Source organism: Cervus canadensis, chromosome 3 (genome assembly GCF_019320065.1).
Source record: "Cervus canadensis isolate Bull #8, Minnesota chromosome 3, ASM1932006v1, whole genome shotgun sequence".
Classification (NCBI taxonomy): Eukaryota; Metazoa; Chordata; class Mammalia; order Artiodactyla; family Cervidae; genus Cervus; species Cervus canadensis.
In genome coordinates, this window is record NC_057388.1 from 70,616,169 (window position 1) to 70,639,341 (window position 23,173).

Consider the following 23,173-nt stretch of genomic DNA (forward strand, 5'->3'; position numbering starts at 1 on the left):
TTGAGAGTCTTTGCTCTTCTGAGTAGTTACTTTGTGGTGGCGCTAGCAGTAAAGAATCCACCTGCCAGTGCAGGAGATGTGAGACATGGGTTCCATCCCTCGGTCAGGAAGAGCCCCTGGAAGGGGGTATGGCAACCCACTCCAGTATTCTTGCCTGGAGAATCTCATGGACAGAAGATCCTGGTGGCCACAGTCCATGGGGTCGCAAAGAGTTGGATACAATTTAAGCGATTTAACACACATTGCCGGAAATCTGTATTCAGATTTCCCGATTGCTTTAAAATGACTTTTTTAGTAGGTGTGTTAGAATCAGGATCGTAACAAGGCCCCACACTGCACTGGCCTCTCTTAAGTCCTTATCCATCCATCTGCTCTGCAGCCCTCCTCTCTTGTAGAACACGCCAGGTGGCGAGCGGGAGGGCCTGGCATGGGTGGAAGGGGTGGGTGGACAGAGATAGATTGGGTGGGAGCAGCCTTCAACACCCTGTGATGTGGTGTTGAGGGAGGGTTAGGGGTCACGCCCTTGACCTTGATGGAGGCCTTGAAGCTGGGAGAGCAGGAAGCCTGTCCTCTCTTGCTGGGTGGGTCATGGTGATTACAAAGAGAAGGTCAGTTTCTTGTGCCGCCTCTTAGCTGGCAAGATGTCCCTATGTCCTCTCGTCTATCCTGGCCTCTGGGTCTCTGTTCTTGGTGCACGAGCAGCCTAGTCACTTCTCTGCGCCGGAAAGTCCTAGGGACTCACCAGTGGTGAATGTCATAACGCTGTCCCTGGGGGACAGCCATCCTGGGGTACAGTCGTCCTGGGAAATCTCCGGCCTCATTATATACATCTGAGCATGCTTGCTCAGTGTTTTGTATTTACTTAGCATACGCCTTGAAGAGTGCAGTAAACAGCCAGCTGGGGAGTGGTTTTGGGCTCTAGGAGGTTTCAGCTCCTTTTCCCATGCCTTGGTCCATGGGCTTGCTCCCGGAGGTCCTGCAGAGCCCCCTCCTTCTCTGTAAGGAGGCTCTGTCCGGTGTCAGAGCTAGATTTTCTCGCTGGGCTTGCACAGGGGGACACGCCAGGGGAACCCCCAAGCGGGCACTGAGGGATGGAGATAAGTGGGACCACGACTGAGGCCAGTGCCTCTGTACCGGTCACACCCCTGTCCTATTCCTGCTGAGTGCGGCTGGGATGATTCTGTCCCAATTTTTCTAGGGAGGAAACACAATTGAATTCTGCAAGTAAGTGAACGCAAAGGTGGGCCCCGGCCCTGTGTCCTTAGAATGAAAACCTGGTGCCCTTTCCTGCCCCACACACCATGTAGCTGTAGCAGGAAGTGTACCCGGTTGGGCTCTGTGAAATCTGTGCCTATGGACACTTGTGAGGAAGGTGGGGCACCCAGAGTCTGGGAGTTCCTGGTGAGCCTGAAAGGCGGGGCACAGATGGGAGCTTTGCATTTTGCCTCGGGCTAAGAAAAGAAGAGAAAACAGTGTGAGCAGAGGAAACATTCCTGGTGGGGATTACCTGGAGGTGGCCCAGCCTCTTTGATCTCCCGTGCCCTGGACTTGCTGCAACTTGCTACCATCAGGACAACAAATTCTCATTCCCCTTTTATGTTGGGAACCCACACAGGGCTCTGAAATTGGAAGCGCTTCTTTCCTCTTGCTTGCAGGAAGCATTGCCCTGTCTGAAGGGGGAAGACCTGCTGGGGCCTCGTCGATGGGGGTGGGATGGTCCTGAGGCTCAGGACTGATTGACAGAAAGATGGCAGATCTCCTGGAGGCCTGCTTACCACCCGCCTCCTACTCTGAGCTCCTGAAATAGGACATCCTTCCAGTTTGTAGACTTTCTCTGGAAAATTCCATGATACATGCTTTTGAACAGTGGGAGCCACCCCTCAGCACATGCTTCATTGCATTTTGGTGGAACAATTCGTTGTTGGAGGGTTTGCCCCAGGAATTGCACAGCATCTCTATCCCCTCCCAGTGAAAGTTGGTGACCACCCCACTTGTGGTGATGATTGAAAGAAAAAAGATCCCTTTTATTTCCAAACATCTTGGAATCACTCCAATTATTCGTGGCTAGAGACATCTCTCTAGCCCTTGACATCTCTCCAATTATTCGTGGCTAGAGAAATCACTCAGTACTTGAAAAAAATGAACTAGGATGAAAATAATTCCAGAGTATTCTACAGGTTGTAAGGTATTTAAAAAAAATTTTTTTTTTCAGTTTTTTATACATGTATCAATATGTGTTTTACCAGGATGCTGGTTGAAATGTACTTCTTACTGTGTGTTGCTATCAGAAAGTTTGGAAAAATGTTGTGGACTGACAGGGGCGTTTTGGTCATTATACCTTGTGGATATTCTTTTCTTGTGTTTGAAAGATTAAAAGACAGATATCTTTGAAGGGTAGGGAGGAGAACTAGGTTAAAAGAACTCATGTTTGGGAAAAAGGTCCTTGTGTGAGCTTGGCACAGGCAGGATTGATACTCGTGATTGAGGTAAAGGGCCCGTTTGTCCAGGGCCCTTCAAGTAAGACGTTTGCATTCTGTGTCTGTACATGGGTGTGAAGACCAGAGAGATGACAAAGTCAACCCTTTTGAATAAGATGCCTATGAAGTTTCCCAAACACAATGCAGCCCATGGTTGGCTCAAGCATTGTTCAGATTGGTGGGCGTTCCCAGGAAGGTCAGAGCCTCTGGGTCAGGGTGTCCCCCATGCTCCCCCTCCTGCTCTCGCTCCGTCTTCTGCTCTTGGCAGCCTTCCTGGGTGATTCAGCATGGGCACAGAGCCTGCTCCTTTTCAGGTGGGGGAGTGGGGGTAGCACCTTCCACACCAAGACCCATGAGCGTCGAACCCCAACCGGCCCACTTGTGGAAGGAGCCTCACCACTGGGGTCTGGTGTTCATACCAGGCATGCAAGAAGGTGTGGGTGGCTGGCCAAGGGTCTGCACTGCATGCCGACTTCAGAAATCTCATCTCATCTCCTCAGCCTTTGTCTGGGAAGTAGGCTGAAGCTTTATTTCACTCTGCTTAGGAAGTGTGGCTTCGAGGTTCTCCCACCAATGAGAGAAGCTCATAGCAGGGCACACTTATCGGGTTAAAAAAGAAACTCAAGCAAATGATGAGCAAAGTCATTTTGTCCTCTCAGGTTGCACAGAACATTCCTGTGGTGACCCCTGATGCTCCAGGATGGGCTGTGAGCAGGTGGGGTGAGACGTGGCTGTGGACAGCCAGGACAGACTCTGGGGTCTGGGACCAGGGAATTGAAAGCATCCTGGGTCTGCCTCAGGGTAGTCAACTTCTGTTTGATTAAATAAAAGGAATCTTTTAAAGGTCACGTTTTGACTTAAAAGTTTCTCCAGAAGCCCCTGCAGTGGCCATGTTTAAAGTGGAATGTCTCACTGTCCGGTAGTCAGTGGGGTTTATTTTACAAAAGAAGGTAACAGGGTTCAGGAGGATCCGAATGTGCCCCTCACAAAAAAGCCCCACTTGCTTGCCTCCCCCTTTGTGGATGTGCATGTATGTGCACACAGGCATGCAGGCAGGCATGTACACGTGCTGTGTGTCTGCACGTGTGCATCTATGAACATTGCTGTGCACACGTTGCATGCTCATGCTCACACATGTACACACATATATGCACACACGCATCTATGTAACGAGTGTCTTATGTGTACACATGTGTGCATGTGTATGCATATATATCTATATGTATTCATATGCAAAGCATGTGTGTGTAATGCGTGCATGTGTATAGGTATATGCACATGCCATTGTCGATTTCCCTCTCTCCTTTTTTCTTTTGGCTGCACCCGGAAGCATGTGGGACCTTAGTTTCCTGAACAGGAATCGATCCTGTGTTCCCTTCAGTGGAAGTGCGAAGTCTGGACTGCCAGGGAAGTCCCTGTCGATTTCTGAAATGGAAGCAGAGAGCCTTTTGGCGGAGGTTGTTGTTGCTATTGTTTTTGTTCCTCAGGCAAATCATTTCTGGAGCTCACTCACACACTGAACTCCAGACTGCTTCCTGGCTTGGCAAGGTTAATGTGAATGCTTTGAGCAGTTCTTTTATTTGTCAAGCCCCTGTTATTTTGTGAGAATTCATCTTGCAGCCAAAATAACCTCAGGGGAAAAATAATGAAAAAAAGAAATGAATGAAATGTTTCAGAAGAATGTGCCTGGAATGGGGTGTATGCAAATAAATAAGCTCGCTGCTCCTTTTCAATGTCTATTTAAGTGTTTCCTTAAAAAAAAAAGAAAATGATAAAGACACAACCACAACAGATACAACCACAACGCTGTAGTGTGGGTATGCGGAGAGGAAGGGAAGAAAACCTGCTTCCCTCTACTTTGCCCTCCCATCCGTCTTTCTGGACGAAGATACATAGTTGAAGCTCTTTGCACAATGCCTATTAACGTGCCTTAGTAGAAATATTCTTTGTTATTACATTGTCTCTGCAATGTGAGGACTCATGTCTATGTAATATTTCCGGTTATGGATTTGCTCACTGGCATATTCTTCCTAGGTGCTGGGGTTACTGCATGGCTCTGTCCCTTTATGGATTTTGTTTCTCTCTCGCTGTGACTGACGATGATGACATAGCCCCTTCCTGCTTGGCACCTCTGTCTTCCGACACCTCCTTAATTGGAATTCACAGGGATTGAGTGAGCAGGGCCAGGAGCGTGACCATTTTTGTAGTTTTTGATCTGTATGGTCATTTCACTTTCCAAAGCGCTTCCCTGGACAATGAACTGTCTCGTTCAGGATGTCTCCTCATCGGAGTTTTGGGCCAAAATCTGTACGTCCCCTCACTCTGTGGTCTCTCTGCTTACATCAGCATTAAGCAAGACAGAGCCCTGCCACCCGCCACGTCAGAGTGGGTTTGGGCTGCAGAACCTCGGGCCTGGCCCCCGCCACCACCTGGTGCCAGCGACCAGCTGCCATTGTCCCTTGCTGGGGGCGCGTTGTCACATTCCTGCCACCTCTCCCTCCCTCCATTCTTGTGTCACAGCACGGCCCTCCTGTGCTCACAGCACTCTGATGAGCTGTTTCTCACAAGTCAAGTCCTTACACTGGCCTGGTCCCCTTCCCACCTCGGAGCCCGTTCTGTCCCCACCCCTGTCCTGGGCATGACCGGCAGGGGCTCCTGTCCACCTGTGGCCCTGGTGGTCCTCGGGCTTCTATGTCCGTGGCTTCTTCTCAGTCCTCTGGGTGTGCATGCATGCATGCCAAGTCTCTTAGTCTGTCCGACTCTTTGCGACCCCATGGACTGTAGTACACCAGGCTCCTCTGTCCCTGGGCTTCTCCAGGTGAGAATACCTGAGTGGATTGCCATGCCCTCCTCCAGGGGATCTCCCTGACCCAGGGATCAAACCTCTGTCTCTTATTATGTCTCCTGCATTGGCAGGCAGGTTCTTTACCACCAGCACTACCTGGGAAGCCCCTCAGTCACCTGTATATAAAATATCAAATCGCCCCCGATGAAGAAGCACCCTGCCGTTACATGTCCCTGGCATGATTTTCTGTCTTTTTCACTTGGCTTAATTTTTTCCCGAGCATTTGGCATATGCCATGTGTTGTCTCTGTTGCCTGCCTGGCTACCTCCTGGAATGTAGGCCCTGTGAGGACAAAGTCTTTATTTCGTTCATGTTCTGTTGCTGGCATCCAGCGCCAGCACATGGACACGTGGTCAGGGTCCTGAGGGGGATGCGCACATGGGGAGGGACCCAGCGGGGCCCAGGCTTGGGCCCTAGGCTTGTCTGTCTGCTGGGTGGCAGGGGGCCCTGTTTGCCTGTCAAGAAAGAGGCAGTGGGGGCACTGCAAAGAGTCAACTCCTTTGGGGGCCGGGTGTTCCAGGGAATGCTCCTCGTGTTTACGTGGCGCCCAAGGAGGCTGAGCCCTGGCTGCCCCTCTGCAGAGTGAGTTCACACTCCTGGGCTGGGAGTGAACCTGGAGGAGGATCTCAATTACCCCAGAACCAGTTCTCCTGCGGGGTGGCAAGATGCCCCCAACGTGGGGAAAGACTGGTGGGAACGATCAAAACTTAGATTCTTTTGTGCCTCTCTCAATATATCATGAGTATTTTCATGTCAGTGAGTATGGATCTGATCGCTGCTTTTTATGACGGTATACTCTTAAAGATTCCTGTGTGTTAGTGCCATCAAATTGTCTCAGGAAATTTTGTTGTTGTTCAGTCTCTCAGTTGTGTCCGACTCTTTGTGACCCCATGGACTGTAGCATGCCAGGCTTCCCTGTCCTTCACCATCTCCCAGAGCTTGCCCAAACCCATGTCCATGGAGTCAGTGATGCCATCCAACCATCTCATCCTCCGTCATCTCCTTCTCCTCCTGCCTTCAATTTTCCCCCGCATCAGGGTCTTTTCTAATGAGTTGGCTCTTCATTGGATATTGGAGCTGCGTCCAGTTTCTCCTGCTGTGCACACTTCTGTGAGGAATGGCCTTCCATCTAAATCTTGATCTACCCGTGTGCTCATTGCTTTAGAACATGTTCCTGTGTGGAATCGCACACCCCATGCATGTTTTACATGAAGAGACGTAGATTTTGTTTGCATGCGCCTTGCCGACTGAGACGCTGCATACGCATGTCTTGTGCTTCTCCTGCTTTGGGGCAGGGTCCCTGTGGTCTGGCTGCTACTGTCTTGCTTTGTGTGTTTCACTTTGCAAAGGGCAGTATGCTGAGCTGTCCTGCGGGTGCTGCTGGGTGGGAACCCCAGGGTAGCATCCCTGATTCCATTTCCAGCCTTCATTTATGCAGCAAACAGGCACGGGTCTTCCTGTGATGACGTGTGTGACATGCTTGGAGAGGCGAGCATGGGACACTGTATGTGCTTAATGGGCTGGGGGCCAGTGGACCTCACCCACGTTGCTTTGAAAGGGCCCTGCAGGGAGATGTGTTTTGGCATTTGGGATGAAGGGCCTCCAGGTGGAAGGCAAGAGGGGAGAGAGGAGACCAGGTGGGCGCCCTGCCAGAGGGGCCAGATGCAGCAACTGGGCTCTGCGCGGTGGGGAGACCTGAGGCGGTCAGTGAGGGGCCTGCCAAGGGCCTTGAGGAGCACGTTCATTCATTCATTCATCACTCAGTCTCTGCTTAGTGCTGATTCAGGCATGGGGAATCCCACGCCAGCCAGGCACATGGGGTCCCTGCCCTCTTGGCTGGACAGGCAGTAAACCCATCCACAATGCCCCCAGGACAGGAGTTAGGTAGCTGTAAGGACACTGAAGGATAACCAGGCCACATGAGGAGAGTGAGTATGGGCCGAGGTGGGAGGGCTATCTCCATAGGGTGTCATGCAAGGCCTCTCAGGGAGGGTAACGTTTTGGCAGAGATTTGAAGGAAGTGAAGAGTAAGCCGCGTGGGTGAGTTGCAGGTGGCAGGAACAGCAAGTGCAAACATCCTGAGACAGCAGCTTACCGAGCAGGTGGGAAAGGAGCAGAGTTGAACAGGTCCAAGGTGGTCATGGGCTGGCTCAAATGGTCTATGGGCCCAAGGTCAGAAGTTTGGCATTTTCTGGTTAAAGTGTGCTCGTGAAAGCTGGGGAGTGTGCTGTGCTTCCTTAAGGCAGGGCCTGTGGATGCAGAGAGCCAGTGAGCTTGCTGATAGGGGGCCAGCTGTGGTGGGGATAGAGACCGGAGAAAGGTCTTTTCGGGATTCATTTTGAAGGGCTTGCTGGCAGGGTGGCCGTATGGCACTTGTGAGGAGACAACCCAGAGTTCTGACTTGGGGGGCCGAGGTTAATGATGCTCAGGGGATGGCCCGGTGGAGGTGTGGAGCCAGTGATACCCGGGACTCAGCAGGTCAGAAGGGAAGGGCTGGAGGGGACGTGGGGTGTCATCAGCGATGATAGGATATGCTGGAGGGGACAGCTGGGGGGAGTTTGCACACAGAAAAGTCCAGGACACTTAGAGGTGCCCGGGGGACAAGGACCATCCGAGGGAGATGAGAGCAGGACCCAAGAAAGAGAAGGTACCTAGGACATGGGGGCCTGGGAACTAGGAGAGGGACGTGTGGCACATGGGTAGCAGGCAGGTGAGCTGGCAACTGGGGTGGGTGAGGAGCAGCTGGGTGTGATGAGCTAGGTGGGGACTGGTGGGCAGTTTGGGAGGATGGAGAGGAAATTCTGGTTGTCAGTCCCAGGCATGGAACCCGGGCAGTGGACGTGGACTCTAGCCAACCCTTGAAGGAGTTTCCCTGGAAGAGGATTATGAAATGAGCCATGATGGTGGCAGGGGCTGGAGGTCACACAAGGACCATCTTTTTTTCTTTCTTTTTAAAAAAATTTTTGTTGTTGTTAGTCACTAAGTTGTTTCTGACTCTTTGTAACCCTGTGGACTGCAGCACACCAGGCTCCTCTGTCCTTCACTGTCTCCCAGAGTTTGCTCAAATTCATGTTCATTGAATTGGTGATGCTATGTAACCATCTCATCCTCTGTCATCCCCTCCTCCTGCCTTCAATCTTTCCCAGCATCAGGATCTTTTCCAATGAGTCGGCTCTTCACATCTGGTGGCCAGAGTATTGGAGCTACAGCTTCAGCATCAGTCCTTTTAATGAATATTCAGGGTTGATTTCCTTTAAGATTGACTGGTTTCATTCCCTTGCAGTCCAAAGGACTCTCAAAAGTCCTCTTCAGCACCACAGTTCCAAAGCATCAATACTCAGCCTTCTTTATGGTCCAACTCTCATGTCCATACATGACTGCTGGAAAAATCATAGCTTTGACTATACAGTCCTTTGTCAGCACAGTGATGTCTCTGCTTTTTAATAATTTTTAAAAAATAATTTGTTTTTGGCTGTGCTGGGTCTTCGTGCTACGCAGGCATTTCTCTAGTTGTGGCAAGCAGGGGCTACTCTCTGGCTGAGGTGTGCAGGCCCTCACTGCAGTGGCTTCTCTTGCGGAACACGAGCTCTGGGGTGCACGGGCTTCTGTCGTTGCGGTGTGTGGACTCAGTAGTTGTGACTCCTGGGCTCTGAAGCGCTGGCTCAATACTTGTGGTGCATGGGCTTAATTGTTCCAAGACACGTGGGATCTTCCTGGACCAGGGATCCATCCTGTATCTCCTGCATTTTCAGGCAGATTCTTTATCACTGAACCACCAGGGAAGCCTGCAGGGGGCCTGTCTTTAAAGATGGGTGCCTTGCAGCCTCTGTGTCTGCTGGGGAGTCAGCACAGGAAGAAAAGTTGGTGAGGCTTGACTGCGGGGGAGCGAGAGTCAAGGCTGCTAGGAGCACCTGCTGTCATCCAGGTTTACACCCTGCCAGCTGGGCAAAGGGTCAAGACATTGTTACGCGTTTCGTTTGCCAAGGGCAACAGGCTCTGAGTGTTGGTGTGCATGGGGTGGCTAAGCACTGGTGGGAGCCCACTGTGGAGGGGGGTGGGTGGCAGCACCCCTTACAGAGGTTTCCTGGAGGCCAGACTGAGTGCTGCTTTCAGGTGGTGACCTTTGCTTGCGTCCTTGACCTAGGCCATCCCAAACTCATGCACAGTGGGTGTACAGTGGGCGTGGTCAGCTGATTGAACAGTAGATGGTCCCTAAGACCCTGCACTTGTGATAGAGGAGACTGGAGAGCTAGCGAGCAGAGCCCCGGACCTGTGCTTACGGGGTCCACCCCCACCTACCCCACTGTAGGTGAGACTGTAGCAAAAGCATGCCAGTAATGAAAGATCCGAAGCCCCCTTCCTCCAGTGAGTGCTGACAATCTCTGAAAGTCCTGGTCTCTGTCCCGTCTACCAAACCAGATCTCTCTCCCTTAATTCCCAGCCCACCTTTGGTGGTCGTGACCCCGCTGGAGTCAGCTCCCACTCTTCCTGCTGCCACCACCACTAAGGTCCTGGTTGAAACACCCGTCCCCACTCTGCTGGCCTGTTTTGCAGGAGGTCTGCCCCCTCCCATCCCCCACCCTCTGCCCCCTCCTGCCCCTTTGCTAGTAAACCTCTGACTCCCCATATTCTCCACAGTCAAGTCTGATCTTGAGTCTGGCTCCCAGTGCCCCCTACCCCAAGCTTTCTCATCACTGGGGCCACTTTCCTCTTCATGCTTTATCAACTCTCTGTCCCTCCCACACAGTGAACTATGGGGAAAGAATGGAAGGGTGGTGAATGGTGCTGTGAATCATTGTCAATCAGCTAATCAGAAATCAAAGGGCAGCAGACATGAGGCCACAAGTTCCAAGGCCCAACCCAGGTGTGACCATGGGGTGTGGCCTCTAGTGACCACTGCCTTAAAACCTGGCATCTGTCTTTATTGATTTATAGTCATTCATTCCTCCAGTAATGTGTATCCGGCACAGCCTGGGTTCCTGGAGGACACGCATCGTTTATTATGCATGGGGGTGGGGCCTGGGGACACACAGAGAAAGCCTGTGATGGGGCAGTGCCCAGGCAGTGTGGCTTCTGTCTGACCTGGACAGACAGTGTCTGCCTCCGGTAGACGCTGATTCCTGCTCTCTGGGCCTGGATGGAGATTTTGCAGTCTTTTTTTTCTGAGTTGCAACAAGCATTGTTATTTATAGGAAATGCGCTTTTCATGTGCTGGAAGCATCTTGGGGCATGATCTGGGTGAAGGAGAGATTACTTCAAGTCAGGAGCATCATACCAGGCTGGGAAACTTGCTTTTGTTGGAATTTAAATCAGAGATTTTAATTATTAAACTCTCTTTGAGAACACATTGATGGGGCTGGGTGCAGTCCCAGCTCCATCGTGGCCTCACTGAGTTTGAGGGTGACCCAGATATGGGGGAGTCACCCCAAAGTCCTACCTTCCCCACAACAAGATGAGACCCAGTTGTGCCTGCCTCACACCTATCCTGGGACTGCAGATACATATTCACAGTGATGATGATAAACAGAAGCAATGTCTGCTTTTTAAAAAGACTTGAGAAATAGTTAAAACTTGTTCATATTGAGGGCTTCACTGATAGCTCAGTTGGTAAAGAATCCACCTGCAATGCAGGAGACCCCAGTTTGATTCTTGGGTCAGGAAGATTGGCTGGAGAAGGGATAGGCTAACCACTCCAGTATTCTTGGGTTTTCCCAGTGGCTCAGCTGGTAAAGAAACTGCCTGCAATGTGGGAGACCTGTGTTTGATCCCTGGGTTGGGATGCTTCCCTGGAGAAGGGAAAAGCTACCCACTCCAGTATTCTGGACTAAAGAATTCCATGGAATGTATAGTCCATGGGGTTGCAAAGAGTCAAACATGGCGACTTTTACTTCACTTTATATTGAAAATACCGCATCTTTCTCAGAAACTGTGATTTTTCTCCTCATTGTCTACTTGGGGCCCCTCACCTTAGTCCTCCAAACTCTTCTGGCTGTGCAGGGACCCGTCTTAGCAGGAGTCATTGTTCGGTTGATAAATTGTGTCCAGCTCTTCTCGACCTCATGGACTGCAGCACACCAGGCTTCCCAGTCCTTCGCTATCTCCCAGAGCTTCCTCAGACTCATGTCCATTGATTCAGTGATGCCATCCAACCATCTCATTCTCTGTTGCCCCCTTCTCCCCTTGCCCTCAATCTTTCCCAGCATCAAGGTCTTTTCCAATGAGTTGGCTCTTCACATCAAGGGGCCAAAATATTGGAGCTTCAGCATCAGTCCTTCCAATGAATATTCAGGGTTGATTTCCTTTGGGATTGACTGGTTTGACTTAGCAGGGGAGGAAGAATATTTGGTGGGCATCACACCAAAGCCCCTCCGCTTTGGGATGAACTGCACAGGGACTGTTTGAGGTCGGCAGTGAGCTGATTCTTCTCGTTAGCCTACAAAGAAACGGGAGGCCCTGGGTGATGACTACAAACCAGCAGACACATAGCAAGGAGTAGAGCAGGTCGAGTGCCCCGAGGCGCTGTCTCTTCTGCAGCCTCTGCAGCCCATCTCGGCCCTGCCTCTCGGAGGAGGCAACATTGGACCCTTATGGGCAGAATCCCTACACAGAGTTCCTGATGTGGTCTAGACAGATTTGGTCAAAGCTAGGGAATATTGGGCATTTTGGCTCACAGAACTATGGAGGAATGAAAAGACTGGGGTTCAATCCAGAGATGAAGCTTGGTGACTCAGAGGGTGCTCTGTCAGTGTCTCCTTTCCATCCACACCCTCCCTGTAGGGGCCAGTTCCCAGGCACGCAGGAGGGCTGTCTGGATGTTCTAGCAGAAGGGACAGGCCAGATGAGATGCCTCTATCCTCACACCCGACCTGGGGAAATAACTTGGGTTTGGGACCACCCATAGGAGGTCAGCTCTGCTGTGACGGTGGAGCACTGCTCACTAGGTTAAACTTCCCAAAGCCTCCGCTGGTTGCCAACAGCTGGATGCCAACATCTTGCAGAACTGGGATTTCTGGAGGGGCTAGGGGCTTCCCTGGTGGCTCAGATGATAAAAAATCTGCCTGCAGTGCCGGAGACCTGAGTTTGATCCTTGGGTCGGGACGATCCCTTGGAGAAGGGAATGGCTACCCACTCCAGTATTCTTGCCTGGAGCATCCCATGGACAGAGGAGCCTGGCGGGCTTCAGTCCATGGAGTTGCAGAGTCAGACATGACTGAGTGACTAACACACACACACACACACACACAATCCAGTATTATCACTATTTTGATGTTCGGGTTGTCCCAGGTCTGGCCAGGACAGCCTCTGCAGGCCCACTCAGACCCCTGGTCATGCAGCCCCACCGTTCCGGAAGCGTTCCCTTACCTTATGGCATTTGTACTATCCCTGACTCAGATCTGTAATCAGCCCTGTCTCCGGGAGCCCTGATTTCTTTTACTGGGAAACAGGGATGTGGGTGCTGCATGTAACCACTACTCTTGGGGGCTGCTGTAGGCGCTCCCTCCCCCACCGCAGACAGAGCTGGGGAGTGTAGGGAGTTTATATGTGCCTCTGTGTGTATGGGTGCATGCCTGTGCATGGGTGTGTGTGTGCATGGGCACATTTGCATTGATTTTCACTTCTGTATCTGTGTCTCTGCATTCAAAACATGAGTTACACCAGCATCTGATTCCAGTCCCACAGCATGGCTGTCACTGAAATATTCTCCCTTCCTGTGTTAGTAAACTCCTTCTCCGCCAAGTGGTCCCAGGACACAGTATATTCACGTGGTTCCTCCTCTCTCACTGCCAGAGACTCCCGCTGCCCTCAGGGTTGGGCCCTGGCTTGCCTTGTGGGGCCCCCTTCCTCTCCACGCCTGCTCTTAGGACGCGGACTCTGCCTGCCTGCCATCCATGCCCCAAATGCATGCTGTGCTTCCGTTCACGCAAACACCCTGTTTTATGGTCTCCTGGTTCTTTTCCTGACTCAAAAATGTCCATTTCTCTTCTAGGTCTCAGCCCACCTGTCATCTATTTTCCCTGAAGTCCCATGAGTGGGCTCACTGCCCCCCTCATAATGCCACATACAGACATTCTCACCGTCGGGTAAAGGAGAGTCATTTGTCACCGTAGTCCCTGCAATGCCAGGCACACAGGCTGCTCATCAGCATTCTGGGACGGCCTACGGGAGTGGCCTCCATTCAGTTAGATCCCGGACGGGCCAACCTCGCATCTCGTCTTAGGGTTGGACTCACTGCTGAGCTTGTGTCCCCAGGCCAGTCTGGGTTGGTGATATAGCCCTGAGGCCTGGTGGTGGAGCTTTGCCCTCAAAATCTGGACCCAGGCCCCCTGAAGTCCATCTTGTGCAGGAAGAACCTCCTTTGTTGGGGACTCGGTGCAGCCAGAATTCAGAAGCAGATGTCAGGCCAGCAAGAAGCAAGGAGGGTTGTCACTTTACCAGGGGCAGGCTAGGCTCGCAGTGCAATAGTGGGGTGTCTGGCAAGGCTGGAGTAGCTGGCTTGGTCCCTAGGCCAAGCTGGCCCCAAACCCTCATGCTTCAGCTTGCCTCTGAGGGGTGGTGTGGCAGGCTAGAGGGAAAGGGGGCTGAAGAGGGGGCCAGCAGGCAAAGCGGGGAGTCCTGGCAGGTTTGTGTTTGGGAAGTTCACTTGGGCTCCGGTGTTCTGGACTTCAGTGGACTGTCTGTGATCCCTGATTCTCACTGAGTTGTGATAGCCCACTGTGCTATCTATCATCTGTGAGATGTGATTGCATGCATGTATTTATTATTAATAATAAATTGTGGGTATTTTCTGAATGATGTATTTTTTAATTGAATCAGAGGAGATTCAGGTGTCCCTATGAAAACACCTGTCACCTATTTTGTCCTCCAACCTGGCAACCATGGGCCTAGGTACGCTGGTGATCAGGACCATCATTTCCAAGGGCCCCATAGAGTGTGCAGCCCCGTCCATGAGTTCAAGTTTTATCATGTTGCAAGTTACCTGTTTGCTATGATCAAGGTTCCTCCTGCTGGTTCCATGCGTGAGACTGGTGATAGATCCAGCTGATTCCTGGGAAAATGTTTGCCTTGTGTGCCCTCAGACAACATAAGAGTGGGCTTCTAGCTCAGCCTGTAGACACAGCTCTGGGCTCCATCTTGTTCTCAATAATGGGGACTCAAATCTGATACAGATGTGTGTTCTTAGGGATCCTGTGATCACATGGGGGTGAGGGATGTGTATGAAGAAATAGAACTGAGAGGTGTTTACAAAAACTAAAGTTTGACTCCTTTATAGAAAAAGTGAATAATGATGAATGAATCTAGAAAATAACAAATGAATGAATGAATATAGAGACAGATGAATATACTCTTATTTGAAGGATGAAGGTGAAATGAGAATGAATGGGTGGCTGCCAGGTGAGAAGCCACAATGATGTGTTTCTGGTTTTTTGGTTTTTTTTTTGGTGTGTGGTTGAAAGTCAAAGAGCAGCTTTGCTATTCCACCCCCAGAAATGGAAAGATGGGTATTTGGTGCCAGAACCTGAGAGGTTAATGTCGGCCTTTGAATTGATGGCTGGAATTTGCACATGTGTTAACCATAAAGGCCCGGGGTCTAGCCCACCCAGAGTGCTCTCCAAAGCTAAGACATTTGGAGTTGCAAGCGGAGTTGAAGATCTGAAGTCAGAGCATTAGACCAACACAGGGCATTAGTGCGGCTGTACCCTGGGCTGGGCACGGAGGCAGGCTGAGCCACGAGAGCACACGGCACTGCTATGCACACAGTGAGCCGGCAGGTCTGAGACCACCCAGCTCCCTAGGACACATGCTCCTCTGCATGCGGCCTCCTCTACGGGACCCCACAGAAGGGAGGAGGTGGTCTCCACTGAACAAGTCCACTGTCAAGGGACCCCTTCTCAGGAATGTCACCAGACCTTCTCATGGTGGAGAGCTAAGAGCCACTGGTCCATGAGCCCTGCCCAAGACGACTCAGTCTTGTGGGGTCTGACAGGCAAAGGGCCATTCTGTCTGTGGATCAGGCCCACCTTCCCCCTCTGTGCTGTGCTTCATGAGGCTAAGGGACCCTTCCCCTTTCCAGGTGTCTGGCTTCCTCTTCATGTGAGACCCTTTCCCCACGATCCCAGTCACCTTTATCTCCTTAAAATAAATTAAAAACAGGTTTTTAATTTCCTTCTAAAATCACAGACCCAGAGAGGAAACTCGGCTGTGATTTGCTGGGAGCTGGATGGCTCTCTGGATAGTAAGGACAGGGAGGGGTGCTGTGGATCCCAGACCCCAGCTACGGGAAGGCCCATTGGTCATTTCCTTTGAGCTTGCTGGAACCTCTACCTGCTTCTCATCCCACTTTGGCAAGGCTGCTCCTTGTTTTTCTTAGTTGAAGAGGCAAACTGGAAAGAAAACCTTTCTGTATTAGAGTTTTCCTTCTTTCCACTCCAGAGCCACTGTTTGCTAGCAGTATAGGTTACCGGTGATACTGACCATTACAGATGCAAGTTTACTGGACAATATAGAAGATTTAAAATCCCGAAAGCCAGACAGCCTGCGGCTTTTGATTTTAAGTCCCTGGATCTGCATTCTTGGAGAGGTCTGAAATCCTAGTCAAGCTGTACCCCAGCCAAAGGCGGGGGTAATCCAGTGGGAGGGCCAAGGGCGTTGGAGGGCGATGGAGGGTGAGCCCCCCACCCCTGTCCTAGGAGGCGTTTCCTCGCCACTTTTCTTGGGTTTGGCTGAGAAACCTTTTTCCTCTTCTCCGGAGCTGCGGTCAGGGGCGGGGGGAAGGGAGCGCTAATTCGTGTCAGATGGAGGGGCGCCGGGGGGCCGTGCGCTCATTCGTCTGGCTTTTGTTCGCGGCATCTGACTCCTGACGGCCGAGTGGACTTGGAGTTGGCGACCGCTTCATTTCAGGGCTCCCGGGGCCGAACTTCTCCTGGGACTCCCAGACACAGGGGCCCAGGAGGCGTACCTGCCGCGCATCGCTACCCGGGAGGGATCGGCGCCTGCCTCGGCCTTCCTCGCCTGGCCCGACCCTTCGCGGGGGCCCGGACGGCCATGCGGCTGCGCGCCCTGACCCCGGGGCCGCCTGGAGGGTGCGCGCGCGGGGCGCGGGCTCGCCGGCACCGGCGCCAGGTGAGTGGGCGTTCTGCGAGGGGGAGGGGCGCAGGGAACCGGGACCCCGGCGCGCCGGGAACTGGGAGCTGCGACAGGATGGAAGCCCTGGGAGTGGAAGCACTTTTGGGTTGGTGCGCGCGTGTGCTTGTGTGTGCCCGCGTACCCCGGTCTGCGCGCCGGTGTGCAAGTGTGTACGGGTGCCCTTGCACTCTTGTCTGCGCGTGCACGCTCGCGCTTGTGCCCTGGTCTCTGCGCGTGCCCGTATGTCCACGAGTGCGCGTATGTCCTTGTCTGTGTACGCGTGTCTCGTGTGTGTTCGTGTGTGCGCCTGTTACTTGAGCAGGAAAGAACGAGCGAGGGAAAGTAGAGCTTTGACTGGTGGGAGGCCGGCGCCCTGGTGGGCCCACGTGAAGTGGGAGACAGCTTTGGTCTTAATTTTTGAATCCAGCTCCCTCTTGAACACACTTCCTTGGCCTCCCTTGCTGGAATGGAAGCAGAACTTTGGCAGTTTCACGGACTCCCTTCTAGCTTGTGTTTCTTTGCAGAGGAAAAGGGTGCTGTAACTCTGTGGGTGTGTGAGGATGCTCCAGCGTTGTTGCAGAAGTGCAAGTTCCCCAGGGCCATGTTACAGCCCTTGGTCCTGGGACTGTCTTCCATGGCGCTTGACTTAAACTGAGCAGATGCACAGGCGGCTCCCTACTAAGTTCAACAGTCCCCTCTCTGAGTCTAATAATTAGGCATTTATTGCATTCGTTTTGCTGGAAACTTATGAAGGTTCTGAGGAGTGAGAAGTTGTCAGAATGTCAGCCATTTCACAGCACTTTGAGTTGTGCTCATTCTGATTTTTAGTTTAACAATCAAACACTACTCCTGAGAAGCTTGGGAACCGTGTGCGGAAGGCAGAAGATGTCCCCGTGCTCTGGGTCCCTTGGCTGCAGGCATCTCTGGGCAGGATCACTCCAGAGGTTTGGGGCCGGCTCTCCTCACGCCGGGAAGTTGTAGCGTTTAACTTCAGAGTCAGGTTGCTTGGTGATTTTGCTCAGTGCGTCTGCCCCCCTCGAATGCTACTGAAGGTTTCCCAGGTAGGAAAACACACACCGAAATCCTCTCTCCTGAAAGGAAAGGAGGCTTGGATTGTGCTGGTTTAGGCTTTGTGGGGGTAACTGTTGCCACTGCAACATTAGCCTAGAGAACTGAGCAGAGAGGAACTGTGAGGTTTTGCATTTTCGCAGAGCAGAGCAAAAGGTTACCCTGCTGCACGCCTGTGGAACACTTCCTCGCTCAGTTTTGCAGAGATTTTTCTTTCTAAAAAGAGACCTCACCATCAAGACCAGCACTAATTACCCTGAACCCCTCAGGGAGTCCTTGTAGAACTGGCAGCCTTGCTCTCTACCCTTCCCACTGTCTGCTCCTAACAATTAAATGCAATTTAGATTCCTGAACTGAGCCTGCTAAATGCTTCAGCATTTCGGCCTCCCCTGTCCCCCGTGCACTCATTGGGCCCGCCTCTTTGGGAGAAATGAAAGCACAGTATCAGGTGAAAACAAAGGCAGCCTAATCCCGTCTAGGCTCACTTCACAATGGAGATGTTATGTACAGATGAAGCGTGAGCAGATGTTATTACACTATCTGAAATGAATTCCTCCACCATCCAGCCACTGAAATGGCTTCGGCCTCCACACAGCGCCTCTGCTGTTTCCTTCCTCCAGGTTTCTAACTGTGGCCCAGCCGGCAGGAAAACCACAGGAGCACAGTGCCTCTTTCTCCCTGGTTGTAATAAAGGTATTTGTAAGGAATAAAACGTCACAGTATCCCCTCTTGGCTCACAGAATACAGCCAATTCATTCAGTCGACAAGTATTAATTGAGGGTGCCAGGCACTGTGCAGGGCCTTGGAAGACAAATAGATAAGAGCCTGGTGTCCTGCCTGTAGGAAATTACACAAAAGAGAAGGCTGTAAAGAAATAACTGAAATATAAGGGAGGAAAAGTGTGTGCCAGCTGGGGGATTATGATAGAGGGCTGTGTGTGTCAGCTACTTGAATGTCTACTCCTGTCTGAGCATGAGGCTGGAGTGGAGACTGGGTCTGAGCCCACATTCCTTATCCGTTGGCTACGTGGTCTTGATCTCGCATCCTAATATCTCCATTTGTAGAGCAGTGTTGGTTATGGTTACAGCCCAGAAGGGCCCTGCCAATGTCATGGACTTCATAATAGTAGCACCTTCATTCCTGTTTTGTAGGCACTGAGTTCAGGATCCCTACTATCGAAAAGTATATGGTCTCTTGAAAAAAGCAGGAACAAATATATAAACAAGTATGTAATAGCAGTGCATTGCCATGGTGTGTTAATCTATACACTATTTAGAAGTGTGTTATTTGAGGTCCAAATACTTAGGGGATTTTTACTGAGATCTTTCTGTTTCTGATTCCTAATTTAATCCCATTGTGGTCAGAGAACATATTTAGTACAACTTGAATACTTTAAAATTTTCTTAGACTTGTCTACTAAATATTCCATATGCATTTGAAAAGAATGGGTATTCTGCCGCTGTTAGGTCAAATGTTCTATAATGTCAGTTAGGTCAAGATATTGATAATATTGTTCAAAGCTTATGTATCCTTGCTTATTTTCTGCAGTAATTATCAATTATTTATAAAAATAATATTAATAATTGAGAAAGGCTATATTAGTTTGCTAGGACTGCCATAATGAAATAACACAGACTAGGTGTCTTCAACAACAGAAGTTTATTTTTTTATAGTTCAGGAAGTTGGAAGTCCAAGATCAAGGTATTGACAAGTTTGGATTTTCCTAAGGCCTCCCTCTTGCCTTAGTTTGTGTGGCCACCTTCTCACCGTGTCATCACATGGACTTTCCTCTGTGCCAAGCTTCCCTAGTGTCTCCTTTTCTTCATATAAGGACACCAGCCCTATTGGATTAGGTCCCTACCCTCATGGCCTCATTTTACCTTGATTACCTCTATAAAGGCCCTAACTTCAAACATAGTTACATTGGAGGTTAAAGCTTCAATATATGAATTTTGTGGGGACACAATTCAGTGTGGGGTAATGAAATGTCTGATTATCTATGTTTGCTTATTTCTCATTGCAATTCTGTCAGTTCTTGTTTCATATATTTTGAGAATTTTGTTATTAAACATGTAACTTTGTCATATTCTCTTGATTTTTACCCTTTTATCATTATGTAGTGCTTTTCTATATCTTGGGGCTTCCCTGGTGGCTCAGATGGATATCATTGGGGATATTCTTTAATCTGGAATCAACTTATTAATATAGTCATTTCAGCTTTTCTTTGATTGACACTAGCATTTTATATTTTTCTATTCTTTTTTAAAAAAATATGATTTGACAATCCCTGCCTTTTAATTTGGAGAAGGCAGTGGCAACCCACTCCACTACTCTTGCCTGGAAAATCCCATGGACGGAGGAGCCTGGTAGACTGCAGTCCATGGGGACACTAAGAGTCGGACCCGACTGAGCGACTTCACTTTCACTTTTCACTTTCATGTATTGGAGAAGGAAATGGCAACCCACTCCAGTGTTCTTGCCTGGAGAATCCCAGGGACGACGGAGCTTGGTGGGCTGCCGTCTATGGGATTGCACAGAGTCGGACTCAACTGAAGCGACTTAGCAGCAGCAGCAGCCTTTTAATTAAGATGTTGAAACTATTTACATTAATGTGATTCCTAATATATTGAGGTTTAAATCTATCATCTTGCTGCTTGTTTTCCATTTCTCTTACGTGTTCTTTATTACTGCTTTTTCTCTTTTTTTGCCATTTTAACAGTAATTGAACTTTTAAAATAATTTTGTTCTATCTTCTTTGTTGTATTTATTACCTACAACTCATTATTTTAGTTGTTGCTTTAGGTTTATGTTATACCTTTTTAGCTTGTCACAGTCTGCCTTCAAGTGATAGTGTACTATTTCATGAATATTATGAGAGCCTTACAGTAATGTACTACCATTTCTCCTTTCCTGAGCTTTGAGCTGTTTTACCATAAATTTTACTTCTACTTACATTAAACCTCACATTGTATCATTATCAGTTTTTATTTAAATAGTTAATTATCTTCTAATGAGTTTTAAGTAAGAAGTAAAAGACCTTACTTATTTGTCCGTGTAATTCACCATTTCTAGTGGTCTTCATTCTTTTGTGTAAAGCTATATTTCCATCTAATATTATTTTCCTTTTGCTCAGACTATCTTTAACATGTCTTGTAGTGTCAGTTAGTGATAGATTATTTCAGCTTTTGTATATTCTAGGAAGTTTTTAATTCACTGTCATTTTTGAAGTGTATTTTTGCTGGATTGGTCAGTTTTTTCTTAGTACTTTATATTGCGACACTGTGTTTTCACTTGCTTTTTTTTGAATGAGAAATCTGCTTTATTTTAATGCTTACTCCCGTGAGTGTCATTTGTGCTCCCCTGCCTCCCTGGCTGCCTTTAAGATCTCTTTTTTTTCAGTTGAAGTGTAGTTGATTTAGAGTGCTCTGTTAGGTTCAGGCGTACAGTGGTGATTCATTTATATATATGTATATATATATATGAATTTTTTTCTAGATTTACTTTCCATTATAGGTTATTATAAGATGTTGAATATCCTTATCTGTGCTGTACAGTCAATCCTTGTTGCTTATCTGTTTTATGTGTAATAGTTTGTTAATCCCTACTCCTAGTTTATCCCTCTCTTTCCTCCATACTTCTTTGGTAACCAAAGGTTTGTTTTCTATATTTGTGAGTCTGTTTCAGTTTTGTATATAGATTCATTTAAGATTGTTTCTTTTTAACTGGGTTTGAGCCATTTGGTTTTCATGTGCCGTATGTCGTTTCTGTCACATTTTTTTGTGTTTGAGATTTTTTTGAGTTTCTTGGATCTATGGGTTTATAGTTTTCCTCATGTTTTGGAAAAGTTTCAGCCATTATTTCTTCAAATATCCCTCCACCCACCCATTTTCTTTCAGGGGCTTATAAGCTGCTTAAAGCTGTCCCGCAGTTCACTGATACTCTTTTTGTTTATCTGTCTATTTATTTACATAGGTTGTCTTTTCTTTTTGTGCTTTATTTTGGTAAGTTTCCATGGTGATGTCTTCAAATTCACTCATCTGTTCTACTGCAGTGTCTAATCTGTCAATAATCTTATCCAGCGTTTTAATATTTTTCATCTCAGATATGTACATTTGCTTCTGTAAATGTTTGTTTTGGATCTTTTCTTACCTACCTTTTTGAACAAATGGAATATAGTTATAATACTCTGTTAATATCTTGTGTGCTTACTCTTGTCAGTTCAGGGTCACTTTCAGTTGACTGATTATTCTCATTATGGGTTATGTTTTTCTGTTGCTTTGCATGCCTGATAATAAAAAAAAAATTGTTTATTTGTTTTTATTCAGCTGCACCAGGTCCTGGTTGTGGCATGTGGGATCCTTAGTTGTGGTGTTGGGATCCTTGCAGCATGTGGGATCTAGTTCTGACCAGGGGTCCAACCTGGGCCCCCTGTGCTAGGAGCGTGGAGTCATCGCTGCTGAACCACTAGGGAAGTCCCATGCCTGATAATTTTTGATTGGGTACCAGGCATGGTGAATTTTACCTTACTGGGTGTTGGGTATTTTTTTATTTCTACAGATATTCTTGAGCTTTGTTCTGGAATGCAGTTAAATTACTTGGAGAGACAAGGAGCGGTGCTCAGTTTATAGTTAATCATTCCTCACTTTTGAGGCAAGATCCTCCTGTTTTCTGTGCAATATTCCCTGAATCTTGGGTTTTTCTGGTCTGGCTGTGGGAAGGAGGACTATTTTCGGCTCTGTGTGAGCACTGTTTCCTCAAATGGTGGTTCTTTCCCCAGCCTTGGGTATCTTCCTCAAACAGGTGTGCGTACACACACGCTCTTCGGTACTGTGCTGAATGCTTCCGAGGGCCCCTCTGAAGATCTTAAGAGTTCTTTGCAGCTCTTTCTTCTACAGTGCTCTGCTTAGCGAACTCTTTCTTGCTGGCTTATTCAGCTTGAATTCTTAACTCTTTTCCTTCAGCCCATGTGGTATACTGGTTCCCCCTTCCCTCTCTACATCCTGAAAACTTTCTCCGTGTAGGAATTTAGAGACAGTCGTAGAGCTCACCTCATTTTTTCCTGCCTCTGAGGAACTAGATAGGTTCATTTGCCTTTTCATGAACATCCTATAAAGAGAACCAGTCACTGTGTGCTCATGTCTGAGTTCTTTCATTCAGCCTAATAATGCTTTTGATGTTCACCCATGATATTGCATGTATTAGTAGCTTACTCTTGTGTATACATAAGTGAATATTTGGGTATATGATAGGTATATCCATTTTATGAATATACCATGGTTTGTTTGTCCAGGTTCCTTGTGATGGGCATCTGGGTTACTTCCTGTTAGGGGCACTTTTTAAAAAGGTAGCTCTGATTATTCTCACACATGTCTTTGCGGACATATTTTTTAAGTGTCTGTAGTCCTAAGTGTCTGAGTTTTAAGTGTCTGTAGTTTTAAGTGTCTGAGTCGTAAGATTGGTGTAGATTTAAAAATACGTGTAGGAAATTGTCAAGCTGCTTTCCAAAGTAGCTGTACCATTTGTCTCCTTTCTCAGTGACACTTCATCTTCTCGATGAATTTTAGCTATTCTGGTGTGAGTAATGGCTTCTGTGAGTCCATGTGGATATCAGTTATGTTAGAATGCTCTGTCACATATCAGAAAATGGGAATATGACTGG

The 23,173-nt window shown here is 48.8% G+C and overlaps 1 protein-coding gene across 4 annotated transcripts in view; it reads left to right on the forward strand.

Moving 5' to 3' along the window:
- TNS3 (tensin 3) overlaps positions 1–23,173 on the forward strand; it is a 219,415-nt gene that overhangs the window by 21,389 nt on the left and 174,853 nt on the right. For 2 of the 4 annotated variants that reach the window (XM_043463425.1, XM_043463427.1), the window contains exon 1: positions 16,068–16,443. The exons of the other annotated variants lie outside the window; for them this stretch is intronic. In XM_043463425.1, the coding sequence (XP_043319360.1) occupies positions 16,366–16,443 (78 nt within the window). In that variant the 5' untranslated portion in view covers positions 16,068–16,365. Of the gene's footprint in view, positions 1–16,067; positions 16,444–23,173 lie in introns of those variants that run through there. 4 annotated transcript variants of the gene reach the window in all.